At 32.7% G+C, this 22,296-nt stretch overlaps 1 protein-coding gene across 1 annotated transcript; it reads right to left on the bottom strand.

Annotated features, from left to right (window-relative positions):
• Window positions 1-1,462: 1,462 nt before the first annotated feature.
• Window positions 1,463-21,947, bottom strand: LOC145328708 (putative ATP-dependent RNA helicase DDX43). Its single transcript, XM_080172509.1, has 28 exons — window positions 21,876-21,947; window positions 20,956-21,011; window positions 20,387-20,446; window positions 20,062-20,176; window positions 19,631-19,752; window positions 19,248-19,299; window positions 18,442-18,473; window positions 16,662-16,737; window positions 16,107-16,172; window positions 15,489-15,623; window positions 15,170-15,227; window positions 14,898-14,964; window positions 14,515-14,587; window positions 14,078-14,161; window positions 13,653-13,762; window positions 13,022-13,075; window positions 8,850-8,947; window positions 8,455-8,504; window positions 7,952-8,017; window positions 5,966-6,011; window positions 5,022-5,070; window positions 4,576-4,646; window positions 4,299-4,386; window positions 3,811-3,867; window positions 3,579-3,668; window positions 2,510-2,647; window positions 1,941-2,022; window positions 1,463-1,606 (listed from the first exon to the last, which is right to left on the bottom strand). Exons 1-28 carry the CDS (start codon window positions 21,921-21,923, stop codon window positions 1,595-1,597), a joined length of 2,055 nt encoding a protein of 684 aa, XP_080028635.1. The 5' UTR covers window positions 21,924-21,947; the 3' UTR covers window positions 1,463-1,594.
• Between the last annotated feature and the right edge of the window lie 349 nt (window positions 21,948-22,296).

A 22,296-nucleotide genomic window follows, 5' to 3' on the forward strand; every position in this document is an offset into this window, starting at 1 on the left:
AATAACTTGTTTAGAACAGACACTATAATATAGGTTAATAGTTGCTTTGCCCCTATCCTCAAAAGTGGTTGAAACGTTTGGACACTCAACCTACTAAACCAACTAGAAAATCCAGCAAATAAGAAAAAATATTACTTTGGGGACTAGTGTAATGAACAATTAAATGTCCTCTCCCTCCCTGCTTTATATTTAAGGATAAAATTCAAGGGAACATGTTTTCTGGATGTTTTATTTATTTGTTGTAAAACATATCCCAGATCTGAGCCTGCTTATAGTGACATGGGGTGAAAAAATGTGTAAGATAAGCAACATTTATGCATTCCAAAACTGTTTGTGCGACGTACTCCTATATTGGCAGGGATAAGTAAATGGGAGGTAAATTAATACACCCCTATAATGATAAACAAAATTTAACCTTCAATAAATTAAAATTATTGGTAAAAAATTGGAGGCAACAAATCAGAATAAATCTTATGCACCCAATGTTGTTTTGCTAGATTTAAAGCACCTAAACGCTCCTAGAGGCCTAAATTGCCACTTGAGGTGAGGGGGGGAGTCTACCTCGCACCCCCACCAACTTTCAATTTTAGTTTTAAAGGCAAAATTAAAAAAAAATCTGATTGCGATTTTAATTCAAAAGGTGGTAGGTTGGTTGTAACCTTCCACAAAAATCCTTTAATGATGAGAACAAATAAGTTCAGCGGTTGGCGAGATCCTTCGGTACAGACAGACATCCTGTTACTTTTATATAAGGATTTATATCCTCTCCTATCCTAAATATTTTTGACATTTAGATTTCCTATTGTTAAAACTTCTTTTGTTTGAATAAAGATTTTTTAGATAAAGGAGTCTTGCGTATTCGTAGTTAAGTCAGTAATGCATCATAGCTTTTATATATCAGCCTTTAACCCATTGAAAATTTACTGTCCGAAATCGATAGATTAGACGTTATTTATACTTTACTAGCAGCTGCACCCCTAGAGGCCTCATTAAGCAAAAAAAACATTGAAAAAAAATCCTAAAACGATAATACCAGAGGTGCCTTACCCTAAAATAGTTCTAAACTTTACATGGACCTAAAAAAAAGTTGAACTGTAAAGGAGATCCATATCAGTTCAGTGGTGAGCGAGATCATCTGCTACACATAGACAATCAAACATCATGTTACTTTAAAATTAAGATTTTTTGCTTCGCTTTTAAAAAGATATTAATAGTTTAATGTATAGAGAAAAAAACTACTTTATTTAACACAAACTAAAACTGTCTAAATCAAATATGACTATCACAGTAAAAAGTACTATACACATTAAAAATTACATGATAGGTAAATGCTGGAAAAAATATTTACATACAGTTAAGAAAATAGAAATACCTTTTATACATAAACACTAAACCTCGGCAGGATTAAAGCAACTACATGAAAAAAAGATCAAACTTAAAAATATAGTTAGTAAAAGGTAAACTCTTCAATAAATTAATTTTCGAGTAAGACATCATTCAAAAAGAATTTTCATTGAATAAAAATTGAAACTCACGGATGTTTTAATTACTAATACAGCTGTTGAGATCAGAATCAGGATGGATGGATGAATGCCTAGTTTCTATACCTGAAATCGATGTTTACACAATTGTTTTTTTTGTTCAAATATAATGAAACTTAAGTAGGTTGTAAATTCGATTCTTGGGTACGCAAAAATTCGGATTAATGGTAGTTCACGGTAAATCTTCAAGGAATCAGATAGATTATCTAAAAAAATCGATAAACTCTATAAACGACTGAACCTGTGCATTATGTTAATGCAAAATTTTTTACGACATAGGACGGTTTTCTTACAGCGCACTTAACTTTTTTATATACCTACTCTTTTTTTTGTCAAGCTTAAAAGATTATTTGTAGTTAGGCAAAAGAAAAATTCCATAATTTGACTCGTATAAACATTCCTAGAGCCGCCTCTGCTCCTTCCACCTCCACCACCCCCTCCATTAGGGCACTCCCTCGAGAAATGGCCGTTTTCACCACATCTAAAAATGGTTTTTCATTAAAAATTATGAGGTAAAGTCTTTTATTCGTCAACCTCAAAGGCTGATAGAGCGCGGCAAAAGAAAACTCAAAATATAGTTTTTTTTAGGAATTTGTATCCGTAAATCTTTTATTTTAATGAAACTGTTGGCCTTATAATATAATGAGATCAATGAGATACGAATGGAAGCTGAAGGTTGCCACTATGGTTGTCAACAAGACCCCCCTCGAATTTGTTGCTGGTCCAAATGGTTTGAATATTTCAGGGAAATTTTATAAAAGTCCCTTTTCTGCTATTATGCTATTTTTCAGGTACTTCCCATCATCTCCTATCAGAGGCTATGGGCGAAACAGCAAGTTATTAAAATGCTATAAACATCAAAACAGTTGTAACCAACAATTAATTCGAAAAAGTATTTGGTAATTTTAGTTTATATTTTCAAAATTTCGCTTGTTGGCTATATCTTATTTCTAATATGAAAATTTTACCTGAAACAGCCACCTCCATCTCCCCCTCTGCTACCTCCAAATCCTCCCCCACCACCCCTACCAGAGCTCTGTCCCCCCGGGCCCCTGCCATCAAACATAGCTCTCTCGTGGGCCCGTTTCTCTTTCCAGATTACATACCTATAAATGCAGAGATACACTAGTCCTCAAAGTTTTATAATAATGTTCTTTTATTAGTTGGCACTAAAATTAATATGAGTGTTCAAACGCTTCAACCAATAATTTTAATCTTCAAAAGGGGTAAATTTGTGCATCATAATTGGGGATATATTATACATCATTTTATCGGCCATTGTTTTATCCCTTTAGACTTCTGCTATAAGCGGGTACTTTACACAAACGAGAGCTTTAGGATTATTTACAAGTTTTATAGATAAATAACTATAAAATTTCAGCCCTCACTTCTATATGAAAAAATAACCGTTGTCAAAAAAGTTTTGTCTAAAAATAATCAAAAGTTTTGTTTTGTTCAAGATGCAAAAACATGGTAAAATTAAAAACACAAAAATGCAATAACAAAAAAATACTGAAATTTAATAAAAAATATATTTCAGACAATGGTCGTGTTATCAAAAAGCTGGTTGTCTGAAATAGTTGGGATGTTAGAACCTTGAGCCCTGCTACAAAGGATTATTAAGCAATCCGAGAATTATTAATCTCAAGCAAATCAAATGACTTTATTTCTTTGGCAATGCTAAAATATAATCAATAATTCATCAATTGCGCAAAACGTAATAATTTTTTTTGGCGAACCTGCTCTGCAATTAACTTTGTACGTCAAAACATCTGTAACACTATGGGGGAATTGTGATTTTTTTAAAGCTATTTAAGCCAAACAGATGTTCTTTAAGGTAAAGATTCCCTTTATCAATGATTATCCAGTATATTACTAAATTTACTAAATTTGATTGGTTGATTCAATAAGTTGTGTGAGTGTCCAAACGTTTCAACCACTAATTGTAATCTACAGAAAGGGTAAGTTGTATATAATTATTGGTAATTTAAATCAATTTATCTGCCTTTAATTATCCCTTTAAATCCCTGAATTTACCGTTTAGCCTCTCCCCTGAGCCAGTCAGGTACAGGTTGTCCTGCCTCCTCCAGGATTGGAATCAATTCCGGAGCTTTCCTCCAGTCCTCTCTAATATTTTATTTAAATCATTTATTTGTTGCTAGCGGCTAGACTCCAAGATCTATATAAATAGTATTTTCTAGGGGTTATAGAACAGAAATTATCACAGAACAGACAAATATTGTATTAAAAAATTTTTATATTATATTTCCTTGTGAAAAGACTGATACTCTTGCCTGTTCTACCAGCTCTACCTGTCCGTCCGATTCTGGAAATAATAGATAAATTAATATTCTCCAGCGAGAGAGGGGACAATGGGCTGCTTATTACTATAAAGAAATTGAGATAGGAGTAAATGTTTGTAAAAAGCTTATTTTTAGAACTTAAAAAATAAGATTAATTTTCATGAAAACTGTTGCCTTTATAAATAAATTGTCCTATTGTTTATAGACATTACAACTTATACAAACATACAAGCTAAATATAAAAATCCAAAGAAAAAGGCGAAGATATACATGATTCCATTTGAACAGAAATACTTCACGTTAAAGAAATTGGGAATTTAGAACTTTAGTGTTAAACAGACAAAACTTTATGGAGACCAATGTTTAAGAGGTCCCTAGGTCCATTAAAGTTTTATAAGTAATTTTCAATTAATAGAACAAGTTCTTTTTTCATCTTTCAAAAATGTTAAAAAACCTGTGAACGTATTCTTCCATATCTTTGGGGAAATCATAGTTAACCACGTGGGTCACATCTTGGATATCTAATCCTCTGCTAGCAACATCTAGATAGATAGTTATAGTTGATATCATGAATAATATCCTGGATATCTAATCCTCTCGGGGTGATAGATAAATAGCAAAATATTGTATTCATAATCTGCTGGTAGGTAGCCCAACTTTTCATTGGATTAACCACTCCAACCCCCCCGGCTCCATTTATATGCATAAGCTTAGTGTTTTTAATTTGAAACCTGTGGCAATGAGAATCCTGACTTCTCCAGTTTTAAGATCATCCAGGGCAGACTCTCTGTCCTCTTGGGCTCTATCAAAATATCAGAATTAAAGTTAAAAGGATGTTCTTGTAACAGCAGCAGCTGATTTAAACTGTTCTTTATAATTATATACATAAAATCTCCTAACCCCGAAAAAATGTGTCTGGTTAGTATTACCAAAATTTGGTCAAAAGCAGAAGAACCCATGGATCTAAAGGGATAAGACAACTGCAGATAAATTTATGTACATCCCCTAGAATGATACCCCCTTCTGTAGATAAAAATTAGTGGTTGAAACGTTGGAACACTCAACTTAATGAATTAACCAATCAAAGTCCACAAAGTTGTTAAACTAAGAATAAGAAAACTTTTAAAATTTGAACTATCTGCTCTATGAGATCGAGACAAAACAATTTGAAATTTACCTGTTGCCATGAATGGATTGACAGGAAATTCCTTTGAAGCAGAGGTCAACTACAATTTTAAACAAGCAAATAACTTCAACAATAATGGTAATAGAATCGAATGTAGGAATGTATTTAATTTCTGTTTTATTCCAATGAATTAATCTAAAAAAGAGTTGATTCTTGAATATTGGTATTGAAGTGTAGGTTTATGGATTGCAGGGTTTCGGATCCGGATCCGGATCCGGATCCGGATCCGCAAGGATCCGCATATTTTGAGTCCAAGGATCCGGATCCGGATCCGCAAAAAAAATGCGGATCCGGATCCGGATCCTTAGACTCCAAAAAATGCGGAAAAAATGGAAAAATCTACCTAAATTTATATAAAATCTCAGACATTCTCTTGATGAGAGCCAATCTTTAAGGTTTAGGTTCAGACTTGAAAATTAAAAGTATTTTTGACTTCGAATTGAAGAATAAATTTTTTTGAAAAATTTGGTGATTTTATTTTTATTGTCAAAGATCCGGATCCGGATCCGGATCCGCACTGACCAAATTTTGAGGATCCGGATCCGGATCCGGATCCGCATAAAATCAATGCGGATCCGAAACCCTGATGGATTGTATGTAAGCACAATATTTCAAATCTTTGAAGCGAATATATTTCTAATATAAAACATAAAAGTATAAATCTCAGGGAATTAAAGGAATAAGACAATGGCCGATAAATTGATGTACTGTACATCCCTAATAATAATACATAAATTACCCATTCAGTAGATTAAAATAATTGAGTGAAACGTTTGGACACATAACTTAATAAACCAAACAATAAAAAATTAAAAGTCCCAAAAATTGTTATGCCAACAAATAATAAAATTTTATTACAAAAATTTAAGAACTACTGAATATATCTACATTTTAAATACTGTAAATTTAAAAAAGGTTTTTGTTTTGTAAAATTCCTGAAAGTTGAGTAACTGTATCCTTTCTTCCTCCAAACACAATCACCTAAAATTTCAAAGAATAATCAAACCCGAGGTCAATGATATTTCTTACAGGATAAACTGGCTTAAAGAAAAGGAAGATTTGGAAAGTTTTATTATTTAAACACTTTTCTCGTATTCATTCGAATCCGGTGGATAGGAACCGGTTCTCATCCATACGAAAAAACTATGTCTAGCATCGTATTATATCCAGTTTTCTACGAATATAGAAATGTACAATCATAAGATTAAAACCAGTTTTTTTAGCCGGTGCCTCCGGCACCTCGGGGCTAAAAAAACTAGTTTTAATCTTATAATTGTACATTCTATATCCGCGGAAAGCCGTTTATAATACGATGAAAGAAATAACTATTCTATCTCCTCGCTTGATAACTACAAGACATCACAATGTTTTTACTGTTATGTCAAGCGTTTGACATCAGTTCACAGTTATGGAATCTCGACAACAAAGATTTTTTTATCCAATCTTTACAAGTGAGGTATTTTTGGAAAGAGGAATATATATAGAAAACGCCTATGTAAATTAGAAAATCCGCAGAAATCATATTTGCAAGTTATTTGCAAAAATCTGTAATGAAAATTTGCAAAATTAATTTCATCCCTTAAATGACAGATTTAGAAGAAAAAAATTTATGAAGTGTGTTTATCTATAAGTTTAGAATATACTTAAGGCAAAAAAAATTTCTTTAGTGTTACTTTTTTCACCTTATATATGAAAAAAGCAGTTTCTCAAATTTTATGATAGAAAAAGGTATAGGAACAAAAAACATGTTTTTTCTTGATGTAAACACAATAATTGGCATAAAATCTATCATCCTAAATGTAAAAATCAGATATAGAATCCTTTTTAGAGAAAATATAGTGCAAAAAGTAACCAAGACATTTTTGCAAAGTATGAAAATCTACAGAAAATAGTTCTTTTTGATTTTGATATACATATCAGATAAATGTATATAAAATTAGTGATCAAAAATTATAAAACAAGTTATAACTTTTTTCAACCCTATCAATGATTAAAATGCACTTTTAGGTTTACTCATTACCAAAGTAGCACATAAAAACTCTTTTTATTAGGTTATTAAACAAAATAAATTCAAATCAACAATTAGGCATTTTTTATAATGCAGTAGACCATTTTGTAGTTGGTTATTTGGAATTTATTTTGTTTAATCACTTCATAAAAAGAGCTTTTATTCACTACTTTGGCAATTCCTAAACCTAAAAGTGCAATTTAATCAATGACAGTGTTGAAAAAACTTATAACATGTTTTATAGTTTTTGATCACTAATTTTATATACATTTATATGATATGTATATCAAAATCAAAAAGAACTATTTTCTTTAGATTTTCATACTTTGCAAAAATGTCTTGGTTACTTTTTGCACTATATTTGCTCTAAAAAGGATTCTATATCTGATTTTTACATTTAGGATATTAGATTTTATGCCAATTATTGTGTTTACATCAAGAAAAAACATATTTTTTGTTCCTATACCTTTTTCTATCATAAAATGTGAGAAACTGCTTTTTCATATATAAGGTGAAAAAAGTAACACTAAAGAAATTTTTTTTGCCTTAAGTATGTTCTAAACTTATAGATAAACACATTTCATAAATTTTGTTTTCTAAATCTGTCATTTAAGGGATGAAATTAATTTTGCAAATTAACATTGCAGATTTTTGCAAATAACTTGCAAATATGATTTCTGCTGATTTTCTAATTTACATAGGCGTTTTCTATATATATTCCTCTTTCCAAAAATACCTCACTTGTCAAGATTGGATAAAAAAATCTTTGTGGTCGAGATTCCATAATTGTGAGTTGTTTTGTCCATTAACAGTCACAACATAATTACTTCACAACACATGGATGAATAAATACAAAGTATAGCTAGCCTTACAACATATGTTAAGAGTAGCTGCGCTACTAAGAAAATCAAACCTTGTCCTCTGGCCCCATGGAATCAAAGAACTTGAACAGCTCATCAATCTTATCTTCCTCTTTCGCCTTTAAACAAAAGAGGATGTATCGTTGGTCATCAAATTAAATTAAAGATTTAATTATCATAAGATAGATCTATTACAACCATAATAAGATGTTATGGAATTTTACAAGTAGCCTTAATTTCTAAGAGGGACAAAATTAGCCTAAAACCCCGCCATAAGAGGTATATGAGACATCCTAACCAAATCAGACCAGCCATTACTAAGATCTTTAGCTTTAACCAAAAAAAAACCTCACTACTTAATCTTATAGACTAACGACTAGGATTTTAACTTTATTTTAAAAATGGCCTAAGACAAAACCTAATCCTATGAGTAGTTTTCCTAAAATGCCTCTTATTTAATTACAGTGGTTAGACAGAGGACAAACTTTACTTACTACTTTATATAATAGGATATAAATTATGCCGAATATTTCCTAGTAAAATAATAATTCTGTACCTGGATGATCTCTTGTGTCACTGAATGAACGGCTGCCAAATCCAAAGACCCTGTAATAATCAAAATTGATTAAAAGAAGGCAACAAGTGACAAAATCTAAAATAATATTAGGGGGACAGATGGAGAGGCCGTCAAATTTACAATGTGTTGCCCCTCAACGACAGCTGAAAATACGTATAGGTTTCGTGATTTTTTCCCGAATTAATTTTGTTATTGGTATAAGCTGAAAAGAAGGCAACATAATGCGTTTTTTTTGCTAAAAAATACCAAAAAAATATTACAAAAAAAATATTTACATCCTAAATAAAATAGCCTAAAACTAAGCTATGGCAAACAAAATCTGTCAAATAGTAGCAACTTTTTAGAATAGGGTACTATGACTAGTGACTAATTACCCACAAAAACAGTGGCTGGATCCTTCATGTATTTATCCGCCAGTCGTCGCACATTCTCCGGCCAGGTAGCACTGGTCATCACTGTGGTTCGGTCAGGTCTAAATGGACATTATCTCATTAAAACGGCGGCTTTTTTTTGACGACTTTTGCAATTTTCGAGGTTTAGATGGGCATTTGGAGTGGGAAGGAGTTGTTCTATTAATTTGACTTTAAAGTACGTTTATTTAGGCAATTAAATTTATTAAATGGATTGTGAAGTAAAATTTTCTGTACATCCAACCGGCTTTTGTCCATATGAAGTTCAATCGGGCGCAGATTAAATTTTTTTGAACATTAATGTTACCGACACCGATAATGGGTTTAATAAATCGGAACTGTACATTTATTAAGATACCATGTAGCGTCAACAACAGGTCTTCTACTCGTCGCTGAGGGAAGTAATGGGTTAAAATTTCAGTCAAAATCATGTCATAACTAATTTAAGAGGCGAGACATTAATAGTAATAGTATGGAGAATGCCTTGACTCGTAAGAGGCGCAGCTTCATCACCATGCACATAGGGGCAACAAGGGGCATCAATTCACCACCCCCAAATCAAGTTTTAAACATTCTATGAGTATTATCATACCCAATGTACATCAGATTTCAAAGGAATCGTAAAAATACGCTTTTCAAGTAAGCATTCTAATGCATGGAAGTCAAGAAATGCAAAAATTTTCTTACAGAAAAAGGCATACTTTTTGTGTTTCACCAACAATTTTAAAAGTATTATAAAATCTCTTAGAATTAACGTAATTAGACAAAATAACTTTTGATGAGTCATGCATTACATATATTTTGACAGTATAAAAGAAAAAAACACAAATTGAAGAAATTAGTCCTAAATAATTCTAGTTGAAGTCAAGATTTTAGTTTATTTTTGTTTGTTTTAAAATCAACATTTAAGTAGACAGTATCAGGAAACATGTTTTCACTGGTTGCCACCGACTAAAAAAACGATATTTGATTGCCTAAAGACATATTATAATCGCATGTACTGGTTTCATTTACCCCCCCGCGCCCCCGTAGGGGTTTTTAGCCCGTTTTCTAAAGGTGGGTGCAAGAAAAGATTGTAAAAAAAGCTTTTAAATGCGCTTTTAAAGTCAAATGTAAGATGTAATACATATAAATAAAAGACGCAAAAACATAGTTATGAGAAATATTTATTTCATCAGACTTTGAATATAGGTTGATAATGAATATTTTCAAGTTCTCTTGACTAAATGATGGGGAGGGGAGGGAAGGGGGGGGGGTGCTAAACCTAAATCTAAACCTCTTTATGTTTGATGTTTTAATGTAACTAAATAAGGGTTTCTATGGATTATTACAAATATCAGGGATCTAAAGGGAGAAGACAAAGGTCAATAAATTGATGTACATCCCCAATGATAATACAAAAAATTACCCCTTGTGTAGATCAAAGTTAGTAGTTAAAATGTTTGAACACACAACTGTAAAACTTTGGGGACTAGTGTTATAAACAGCCCAATGTCCCCTCCCTCACTGCGGAAAGGTAAAGCTAACATTCAAATAACGTAGTGTTCTTATAATCATTTTAAATATGAATTAGCAAGTAGTCTATCTGTCTGTCTATTGGTAATGCTTTGTTTTTAAATTATGTAGTTACATGGTATTCATGTTTAGCGTCTTCAGTTTTATTTAGAAAGGGAGGGGACATTACACTAGTCCCCAAATCGGTTATTGTTTTGTTCCTTAGATCCCTGGATGTTAATCTATAAAACAAAGTAGCTTGATGTATGTTTGTCTGTCCGTCCGTACCAATAGATCTCGGTAACCACAAATCCGATTAGATTCTACTCTTCAGGGAATATATCTACTGGTCCTTTATAACAAGCTGATTTTTTACTTTTATGACAACAAATAATGGTTTTGAATGTTAAAAATATCCTATTCATCTGATTTACTGAATACTCAGTACTTATTCTTAGTACATTAAGGTATAGTGTTATAAGCAAAGCATCTCTATAATCAAGCCCTAAAAACGTCAGTATGTCCTTAAACAGTAACATGTATTTAATCAGTTTTAATTACAATCTTTTATAGACATGCATTAATATTCAGTTCTTACACTTCACAAGTGTTAATGTTCGTTTGTCCTTCCATTTCAGAAATTCGCTTCTATGGATGTTGTCATCCTTGTTTAATTACCTCTTGGAGCAAAGCCCATAGAGGCTAGGGGCGAAGCCGCTAGTATACATATAAACAGTAAACAAGAATCATAATATAATTATAAATATAGATATTAGCTAATAAAAATCTATGTCAATAATGCCCACATTTATAATGGATTTATTATTAAGTGAAACTTGTAGCTTGTTAAAATAAGAATCCCCATCCACCCCCTTTACACCATCCTCTCCCCTTCTACTGAAATGAATTCTATGACCCCAAATTTGACACTTTGAACACTTTGATGGATAGTTAGATGGATAGGTAGATGAATAGATATATCGATAGATAGATGGATGAGTAAATGGATAGACAGATGGATGGATAGATGGATAGTTGATGGATAGATAGAAAAAATAAATGATGGATAGATAGATGGATCGATAGATGGATAGATAGATAGATAGACAGATGGATAGAAAAATGGATAGATAGATAGATGGATAGATAGATGGATAGATAAATGGATAGATAGATGGATAGATAGATGGATAGATAGATGGATAGATAGATGGATAGATAGATGGATAGATAGATGGATGAGTAAATGGATAGACAGATGGATAGATAGATCGATAGACAGATGGATATATAGATGGATAGATAGATGGATAGATAGATGGATGGATAGATGGATAGTTGATGGATAGATAGATAAATAGTTGATGGATAGATAGATGGATAGATAGATAGATAGACAGATGAATAGAAAGATGGATAGATAGATGGATAGATAGATGGATAGATAGATGGATAGATAGATGGATAGATAGATGAATAGATAGATGGATAGATAGATGGATGGATAGATGGATAGTTGATGGATAGATAGATAAATAGTTGATGGATAGATAGATGGATCGATAGATGGATAGATAGATAGATAGACAGATGGATAGAAAGATGGATAGATAGATAGATGGATAGATAGATGGATAGATAGATGGATAGATAGATGGATAGACAGATGGATAAATAGATGGATAGATAGATGATGAGTAAATGGATAGACAGATGGATAGATAGATGGATAGACAGATGAATAGATAGATGGATAGATAGATGGATAGATAGATGGATGGATAGATGGATAGTTGATGGATAGATAGATAAATAGTTGATGGATAGATAGATGGATCGATAGATGGATAGATAGATTGATAGACAGATGGATAGAAAGATGGATAGATAGAAGGATAGATAGATGGATAGATAGATGGATAGATAGATGGATAGACAGATGGATAGATAGATGGATATATAGATGGATAGATAGATGGATAGATAGATGAATAGATAGACGGATGGATAGAGAGATTAATAGATAGATGGATAGGGTAAAGGGGGGCTATTTTCGTGGGGTGTTATTCCGGTAATTTTCTATCTACCTTCATTAAATGACCTTTATCTCCATGTTCCTTTCAAATGACAGAAAAAAAACATAAAAGCAAGTTTGTTCGTTGTTAAGTTGCCTACAAAAAAGTATAAAATGAAATTTTTGTGGGATGAATTTTAAGGGTACTAAATAATTAAATCCCCTTTTTGCTTGATTTGCCCCAATGTGCCATGTAAGAGTTAGTTGTTTGCAATATTACGGATGTTTCTTCATTTCCTTCTTATGAACCGTATTAGCCAGATTAATATTATATGGTCACTATTTATGTAACATGTGCGTGCAGTGCACTATGTATAGCATCGTGTAATAGACAGCTCTCCGCGGATATTAAATTTAAAAAATATAAGATTAAAACCTGTTTAGTTAACCGCAAGGGGCCAAATGCCTGGAGTAACAAAACTGGCATTCATTTTTTGAATTTTATTACAATATTTGTGGAAAATTGTCTGTAATACGGGGCTATACATGTTGTTTCAGTATGGCTGAAAACCAGTTTTAATCCAGCGGATATAAGGCGGTTTCGAATCCATACTGTAAAATGTGATACCTGATATCAATTAGGGTCTTACGAATCTCGTATTCGAATCCTTGGTCTAACATTCTGAAACATATTAAGTGAAAGATATTTATGTATTAGAGTCTATCAGGCCTATGAAAGACTTATTAGGTTTTAGTTGATTACTCATTTAATCATTTAAAACTGCAAATGAACAATGAACCTCTGCAATATACAATATAACTCACTTTGTGCAATGTGCATCCATAATTATTTTGTTCTTAGATTCATTTCATATGGATGTTTTTAAACTTAATTGTATAATGGTTTGGTCAAACTACCCGCGACCATGGCTCAACACGTAGCGCATCCGCTTGTCGTCGCGAAGTTGATAGGATCGAATCTCGGCCGCCATTACTATAGACGTTAAAAAGGTCCCTGCAATGTCAGGTGCGCGATATATATAGTTAGAGTAGGGGAAAAAAGGCGCAACTCAAGCAAAGGTCGTGCAATCAAAGAGTTGGTTGTCTGATGGGTGCTACTTCACCTAATTTCCCGCATTTTTGGGTGGAAAAATAAGATATTTGGCTCCAATTAGTTAAATTTATCCTGGGTTGTTGGACCTGACGTTAGAGTGTCTTAGACAGCAGCCTCGCCCGTATGAGGTAATGGTTGAGCTAACCTGTCTGCTTCGTCCAGAACCAGGTATGTGATACTCTCCAAGTTGATACTGCCTTGCTCCACGAAATGGTTAAATCTTCCAGGGGTGGCTATGATGATTTCTACACCATTCTATATCAAAAAAAGTTAGAGGGGAAAATTTAATCACTTAATATTGCAAAATGATAAGTTTAATTTCTCAAATTTTTCTATTGAGTGGTTCGAAACGAGTAGAGTTCAAACTTTTCAACCAATGAAATGGCTATTTTGATTATCATCAATGCGCTGTACATCAATTCATCGTCCATTGTCTTATCCCTAAAGATGCCTCAAAATATGGGAACTTAATTTACTATGAAAAGTTTTCTAAAACTAAAATATTCCAATGCAACAAACACTTTACTAAAGTCAAATTACCGGTGAAAAATCCGCAGAAATAAAACTAACCTTAATAATGTTGAGCTGTTCTCTGATATTTCCCCCGCCATAAACACACACTGATCTTATTCCTCGGTACTCGTACTTCTTAACCTTTATATTAAATGTTTTTATTTGAGGAGTGGGGGGGAGGGGCGGGGTGGGTTTTCTGATATTATAAGCTGCGCCATTATCATCTAAGGGAGAAATTGGTCAGTAAAAGCCTAAACTATACAAAGTTGAATTTTAAAATAGAATAGGTAGCCAAATACCATCCCGAGAAATAAGGCGTCTTAAGGGGCGTTTCGTCGTACTTTCAAAGTAACTGAAGAGAGGAAAGCTACTGTGGAAATACGACTAAACGCGATTCCTTAAGAGGCGATGTAACGAAAGGGACTATACCCGAAAAATCCGTAGGTACTAATAAAGAATTGTTATATTTTTACCATGTAATAAGAATTATTTACCTCGCTAGCAATCTGCTGGGCCAATTCTCTTGTGGGCGCAAAGATCAACACATTTGCACCTCCTCTTTGTCCTCTGAAACAAAGAGAATACAAAACATTTAGAAATGTACCGCGCCAAAACAATATTTTTTGATGATTTCGGGGGGGGGGGGGGAGGGGAGGGGGATTTCCCAACAATAATTGATGTCTTAGAATAAACATAGAAACAAATAATTGTGACTTTTTTGGGACAAAAGTTTTAATAGGCATTGAAGTATTTCGCATTAAAATTACCCTACAACCAAAAGATTTAACTTTACAATCATATCTATTTGGCATTTAACGACCCCCCCCCCCCGTAAATAGGGGTTTATCTTACAGAAAATATTTTTATCTTTGCTAACCTTGGAGTTGTTTGTCCTTCAATGTGGATAAAAGCTGGGAGCAAGAATGCCAGGGTCTTTCCAGTTCCTAAGGAATCATAAATATTTTTGTGCTGTAACTAAATGGAAGTAAGTAAGAAGGGGGAAAAAGAACACAGTGGGTTAAGGGGAAATTTTCACTTTGAGTTGTTTGTCAGAATCCCGGTCCCTTGGTCCTGATTTTTGTCTAATTTAATTATGCCGTCTTATAATACCTAACTAGAGTAGCTGTGCTCCTTAAAAACAACAATGACCTGTTTGAGCAATTCCAATAACATCTTTGCCAGATAACAAGTACGGCCACATTTGACTCTAAAATAATATGCATAAGTTATTTATCACAAAACCTAAAGGGAACTATATGCATGAACGCGAGCAAGTGATTTTAAGTACCTTCCAGCAGTGTTACAGGTGTACTGTTACGAAGGAAGGGAGAGGACATTGGACTATAAATCATACTGGCTCTTAAAGGTTTATATACTGAATTTACTAGAGTACAAACTAAATATTAGTTTTAAAGGTTTTAACAAATATTACAATCTTAAATATGAGAAGCTTCATGAAAGTCCATACCTGGATTGGCGACGGTCGTTCGAATCCCTGGGCTCTGATTGTTTTGAGAATATCTGGATATTGGGAGAATGCCTCCTCGAACGTTTCTGTCGGGTTCTTGATTGGAGTCTTGTCTTCGGGATTAAAGTTTTTCACCTTAAAAATGGAATTAAATTGATTCTTTTACCCCAACTTTTATTATTTTTAATAAAAATCCAGTTCTGTCTATTGATTGAGGTACACTGTGATAAAGAATAAACTGGTACCCATGGCTTAAAAACTTTGGGTAGTTTTATCTAATCCTAATTTATTTGAAGTGTAAGAAGGCAGGAATAAGGTATAACCAACAAGGGAATTAAATCTAAAATAATATTTGGGGGGCAAATGGAGAGGTCGTCAATTTTACGATGTGTTGCCCCCTAACGACAGCTGAAAACACTTATAGGTTTCGTGATTTTTTTCCGAATTAATTTCGTTATTGGTATGAGCTGGTAAGAAGGGCACCAGAAATTTCAAGGGGCGATAAACCTTACCTACTCTCTCTACAAAAAAAAGACTTAAACAACTATAACGTTTTATGAAACTTTTAGGACTTTTGAGGGAAACTTTCCTCTCTACAATGTGTATAATTAAAATAACCTGAATACAGTTGTTTCTATCTCTGAAGAAGTTAACTTCATCCTTTGTACGGTTCTTTACAGCTTCCTAAAATAAGAATAATTAAACTTTGATTGGAAAATATTTGTCTTCAATCCTGAACATGGACTAACAGTTTTTTTTATCGCATATCCTATAAAGTCGGTTTGCCACTTTCCTCTAGACAGACAGACATCCGGTTATTTTAGTATAAAGGCTTGTAGATCAAATAAAGCTAAGGCGAAGGCAATAAAAAACAAAGAAACATTTCCATTAACCAATAAATAGTCAAATTTCCAGAGAGGAAGGGGATATTGGGCAGTTTATTACACTGGTCCCCAAGTCTTACATTAAACTGAAAACTTAATTGAATTTTGATTGGTTGGGTCATGTAGTTGAGTGTATAAACGTTTCAACCACTAAATGTAATTTATAGAATAGCTAAATTTGTTTATCATCATTGTGTATGTACATTAATTCATTGACCATTGTCTTATCTCTTTAGATCCCTGAATTATATTTCACTTTATCACGTACCAGATTCTGAAATTACTATACCTGTTCTTGATAGAAGTCCTTAACAATTCTAGGGAGGTGTTCCCATTTCTTGTTCTGATCCTCTTCTAATCCAGCTCTAGAAATTACAAAAAAAGTGGACTGTCTGTCACCCTATTGATTTTCTAATTTTCCCTTTTTAGGGTAGCTTTTTATAGGTCCCAGGTTGATTTTAAGCTATTTCCTTTTTAGATTTATGTTTTTGTATGGTTTTAGGCAATATATCACCGCATCCATGTGAATCAACATGATAGGAGCGCAGCCACTAGTTCATGATAAAGAGCTGGACATTTTTGTAAATCATGAAATAGTTTATTTTTCTTGGGTCAGACCGGCATTGTGATACACAAAAACAACCAAAAAAGTTCCTACTTCTGTTGAGTAAGATGTGTGATGTTTAGAATGGAAATATGCCATGACCCATCTTTCAGACACAATGACAACGGATGTACAATAAAAGGGTTCTATACCTGTATCAATTTAATAAGAATTTGTAAAATTAGGGGCAGTGAAATAGGTTTGATTACCTTTTACAATACTGGATTTGTTAAGTGAATTGTATACTTTTGATCTAATAATTACATTCTTATTCCCATATTTAATTTTAATCAGGGATAAGGGATGGGAAACGTAAGAAAATATTATTCCAGGCCTATTTTCCAACTAGGCCTAAAAAACTAGTTTCGGGATGACGCAGTAGTTAGATTTGAAAACTATGAACAATGATGAAATAGCTATTATATGAATGCAAAGAAAAAAAGTATAGAATAGAATTCAGGTAGTTGATTTCACCTATCATAAAATATAATAAAAACTTTTCAAAGAACCAATATGTCAGTGGCTTTAAGTAGAATCCCGTTATTACTTCGCCAACCCCCCCCCCCCCCATTTAAAAAAGTTTTTTTGAGATGGTTAAATCTGATTTATTTTCAAACATTTTTAGGGGGGATCTACTTCACCCCAAAATTTGTATATAGAAATAAACACCGCTTTAGCTCCCCAGCTTTAATAAATAAATTAAGTAGAATTGAATAAGTACATGGGTAACATTCTATCAACTAATTGTTCCATAGCAAACATATAAATTAAGAATTTTTAAAAAAAATTATTTTACGTTAAATATTAACAGAAAAGTTCAATTAAGTGTGCAATAATTTTTACCAAAATTAATGAAATTTTTTTTTTAACAAAACACAGTACACTTTTATTTACATATTGAACTAGTTTTGTATTTGTGATCATTTAGATGGGTTATCAATTCCACATGAAATGTAACTTTTAAATTGTCTAAAGACATGAGTTTTTCACATTGTTCTAAAGTATAAAATGTTGAATCCTACTCAGTCTTCAAAAAACGATCTCTCAATTTATGTTTTGCTATATGGACATTTATTAATGTGTAAATTTAATAATAAGTTGATGTGATTGAACGTCATATATATTGTTGTCATTCTGATAGCAGAAAGTTTCCATTGTTGTCTTTCTAATAGCAGAAATTTATGTTTGGTTGAATTAATTTAGCCAATAATGAACTGGGGGACGCGTTTGTTATTAATTAATTGGTTAATGCTAAAAGCAAGTTTCAGGCTATTGGATATTGGCCTACAGCCAATGAGGAACTGGGGGAAATGAGTTGATTTTATAGGCAAAAAAGAAAAGTTGCCCCATCACTTTTAAAAGGAGGCTGAGACCTAATTTTCGGTCAGGTTTCCCATCCCTTATCCCTGATTTTAATATATCTGTGAAAAATTACAAAGTGGTTAAACTAAGAAATTATTATTACCTTATAGCATTCCAGTCAACGAAGGTATCTTCCTAAAAACGAAGCTAAAATTAAATCAGTTATCGGCGTCTCCCTGCAGGGGTTGGGCATATTACCCTTACTTATTTCCTTTTTCAAAATAAGGAGGGGGGAGGGTCAATGCTCGATAGGCCCTATGAGGAAAATCACCAAGAAATGAATTGACAATTTGGTTTGAAACCAAACAATGACATTAATCTTAACGCTTGGACAAATGTTTTGTTGAAATCAAAATGATTAGAATCGTTTTAATAAAATAAAAACTGATACAATGATATCCATTTGTATTGTGGCAAAGCATACAACATACTTCATAAACATGCTAGATAAAATTGACATGAAATAATGTTCTTTGACATAACAATAGTAATTTTTTTAAGATATAAAAATATGAACAGACCATCTTATTTATAAAGTAGCTGCGCTTCTAAAAGGGATAGTTGCATGAAGCGCATTTAACAAGTTTGGTTGAAAGTATAAGTTACAAGAATACCATTTAAGTATATATAATTTTGTATTACAATTGAATTAATAACAATCAATTAGGCACCAACAAATTGTCATCATGCTGTTTTTGTGAAAACAATAGTCATTTATGTTGCATGCATATATAAAAAAGTATGATTTCAAGTATTAATATTTTTAAAAGTACCTGGTACAAATTGAAAGTCTTTTAAATATATATGTCCTATAGATGTAAACTATTTAACGGAAAAAAATATGCAGTTCACTAGATTCACATTGAAGTGCACTTCGTGCAACTATCCCTTGCTAAATTCTATATTTACCTCTGTATTTCCATTGTTTACGGGTGGGATGGGTTCCTTGCGGGCAGAATTTCTAAATAATAATGACCACATGTTTAAATGAGAGAGTCGGACTAACGAACATTATAAATTAGTGTTAGCACATCGAAAAAACAATTCTAACTTAATTATTGAGCACAGTTATCAATTGAAAACGTAAGGTCAGTCTAGCAATAAATATAGAAAGGCCATGTTTTTACTTATACACTTTGATATTTATTGCAAATTATTGACTTATAAGTATTTCATCCAATTGCACTAAAGTAAACACTAAACGGTCGCGAAATCGTCCGCAAGATCACTGTTAAAAGGTTTTTTTCATCTGTTTTCATTTTTTTCCGTCTGTTACATTTTTATATTGTTACCTTAGCCTAGGAGAATCATCATCATCAACTATTTCCTGGATCAAAGCTTTAGCCTTGGCTATTTGATCTGTAGTTCCCTTGATTAGGATGGAATTCTTTCCTCCAATTGTTCTGTTATCAGCCTGATTACAAAAAACAAAGGTTTGAAAGGAGTATATATTAACATCCTTTCCCATTTAAGGTGGGCGTCCATTTCCATAGAGTAGACAAAATAGCAAATAAATTAATGAAGATTTGATTCAATTGTTAAATGACGATTTTGTGAGATTTTACAGCCACCCTTTAGAAGATGCTTCACTACAGTCAGATGGGCAAGATATCCTGTCACATTTATATAAGGATTACTACCTGGACGTATGCATGAGATGCCTGTCTTATCTCAATGATCCTGGAGCCTCTCTTCCCAATGATACTCCCCATACTATTACTACCTGGATGTATGCATGAGATGCCTGTCTAATCTCACTGATCCTGGAGCCCCCCTTCCCAATGATTTTTCCCATACAATCACTTGGAACCTCCATCACCTCTTCGCATTCATTCTCCCTAAATTATCAAAATGTTTAAATAATTTTCATGGATAGGACAACAATAGACTTGATATTGACCAGGAGTTTTTTTTAGATATGTATTTTTAAAACTATGAAGAAATTCATCTTTAACCATTTCTAACTGGCAAGACAAAAATTTGGAATTATAAAGAAGCTTTACCTCTGAAATTAAATCTAAAACAAACAAAATCCTAATCGAGCTAACCTTGATCTTGGCTCATAGGATTTTCTGTTACCAACTCTTTCATTTGAATTATTCCAGTCTCTAATAAAACACAAAAAAATACAATAGGTAGGTTCTAAAGGAGTTTATATTGAAAAAGTTGATAGTTGGAAAAGTCGTGTTTTTTTGAATACCTGTCTGTATTTTAATCTCCTAATTATTATGCAGTTCGTTGATAGAAAAATAAAAAATAAAGGATTAATTCTCATTTGTTGGCCCTGATTTTTCTTATCTTTTTCGTGGCCTTATATTTTGTTACTTTTGCAAAAGTTTTCAAACAAAGACTTACGGACTAAATAGAATCAGAGAGAGAGGGGACAATGGGCATTTTATTCCCCAAAGTTTTATAAAAACGGTTTCTTATTCGTTGTCTTTACAACTTTGGGAATTTTGATTGGTTGTTTCATTAAGTTGAGTGTTCAAACGTAAAACAACTAATTGAAATCTACAGAAGGGGTAATTTTATTATGTCATCATTGGGGAATGGGATGTACATTAATTTATCGGCCATTGTCTTATCCCTTTAGATCCCTGAAATAGAATATATTTACCTTGAATTATTCTCCATCCTTCTACCACGACCTCTGCCTTTTGGCCTGTTTAACTCCTGGAATAAGATAGAAATAAAACAATGTCAATATTCATGAGTAGCGAAGCACAAAATTGTTGATGGTAATGTGGAAAAGGTGATTTTAAAAGTCATTGTCAAAGTATCTTGACAAAAAATCAGCTGTTTCTCTGATAGAGGTCGAGAAATTCAAGCTTCCCCCTAACCGTTTCTTTCAGACAGACGGACGGACATTAAGAATTATATAGTAGCTTCTTTACGAAAAAGAAATAATAGATTCAAATCATGTAAAGGGATATTAACATTTTAAGTATACGTTTATCTATAAAAAAAATCAAGCAATGTCTATTTAAAAATAGACCCATTAGTAGTCCCCAAAGCTGTTAAGCCAACGTATGAGAAAACGTGATAATCAAACTATGGAGACCAGTGTAATTAATAGCCCAATGTCCCTTTCCTCCCTGAGTAACAGAGTTGGCATAAAAAAAACCACGTGGTTTAAATCAAGTGGTTAAAACCAAAAAAAACAAGGTGGTATGGTTTAAATGTGTTTTTTTTTTTAAATATTTATATCTTTCCAATTATATCTTTTCATAACGTAAATAATACAGTAAATAACTGTAAGTCAGGGTTGTCAAATCGGGCGGGCGGTTTTGGGCTGCCCTTTTTCGGGTCCTTTTGGGCAGATTTAGGCACCTCCGTTTAGGGGGTGAGAAAAAGGGGGAGGGGGTGAAAAAAGAGGGGGGGGGCTGGCCTATAATTTGGATATTATTAAAAAAAAAACAAAAAAAAATCTGGTTTTTATAAAAAAAAAAACAAAAAAAAACTGGTTTAAACAAAAAAAAAACTGGTTTGTTCTTTTTTTTTAAAAACCTGTTTTTTTTCATCTCTGCTGAATAATACCTGAACAGGAAGAATATTATAATTCTCGTCCTCGCTCCAATCACTCATTTTAGATTTTTATAATTGACCAATCTAAAAAATAATAAAATATTCAAAAAAAGATAATAACAAATCAGAAATGGAAACATTTCTTAGTTTTGAGGAGGGGGGTTCATTTCTGCCGATTTTGTGTAATCACTTATATGTTACAACTTTAGTTTCATTGAAAATCAATAGGAAATTTGGATAATTTTTGAGACAAAGAATATTCAATAATATTCATTAGATTTGGATAATGAGTTCATTTGTTGGTTGTTTCTTTATCATCTTTCGTTTTCTTGATCTCAACCAAGCAATGTGGATTCTTAGCCCTGAATTCTATCAGCATGTTGAGAAGGGAGGGGTCAAAATAGTTGCTCTGTTTGACCCTGACATCTTGCAA

This window comes from Acartia tonsa, chromosome 9 (assembly GCF_053477335.1).
Source record: "Acartia tonsa isolate MP-2025a chromosome 9, ASM5347733v1, whole genome shotgun sequence".
NCBI lineage: Eukaryota > Metazoa > Arthropoda > Copepoda > Calanoida > Acartiidae > Acartia > Acartia tonsa.

What these genes read in the sequence shown, in the direction of transcription:
- LOC145328708 (XM_080172509.1), bottom strand. Translation starts at nt 21,923, where the DNA reads ATGAGTGATTGGAGCGAGGACGAGAATTATAATATTCTTCCTGTTCAG. An exon ending in TCCTATGAGCCAAGATCAAG is followed by an intron (nt 20,177 to 20,386) that starts GTTAGCTCGATT and finishes TTGATAATTTAG; the next exon opens with GGAGAATGAATGCGAAGAGG. An exon ending in GATGATTCTCCTAGGCTAAG is followed by an intron (nt 19,300 to 19,630) that starts GTAACAATATAA and finishes ATTATTATTTAG; the next exon opens with AAATTCTGCCCGCAAGGAAC.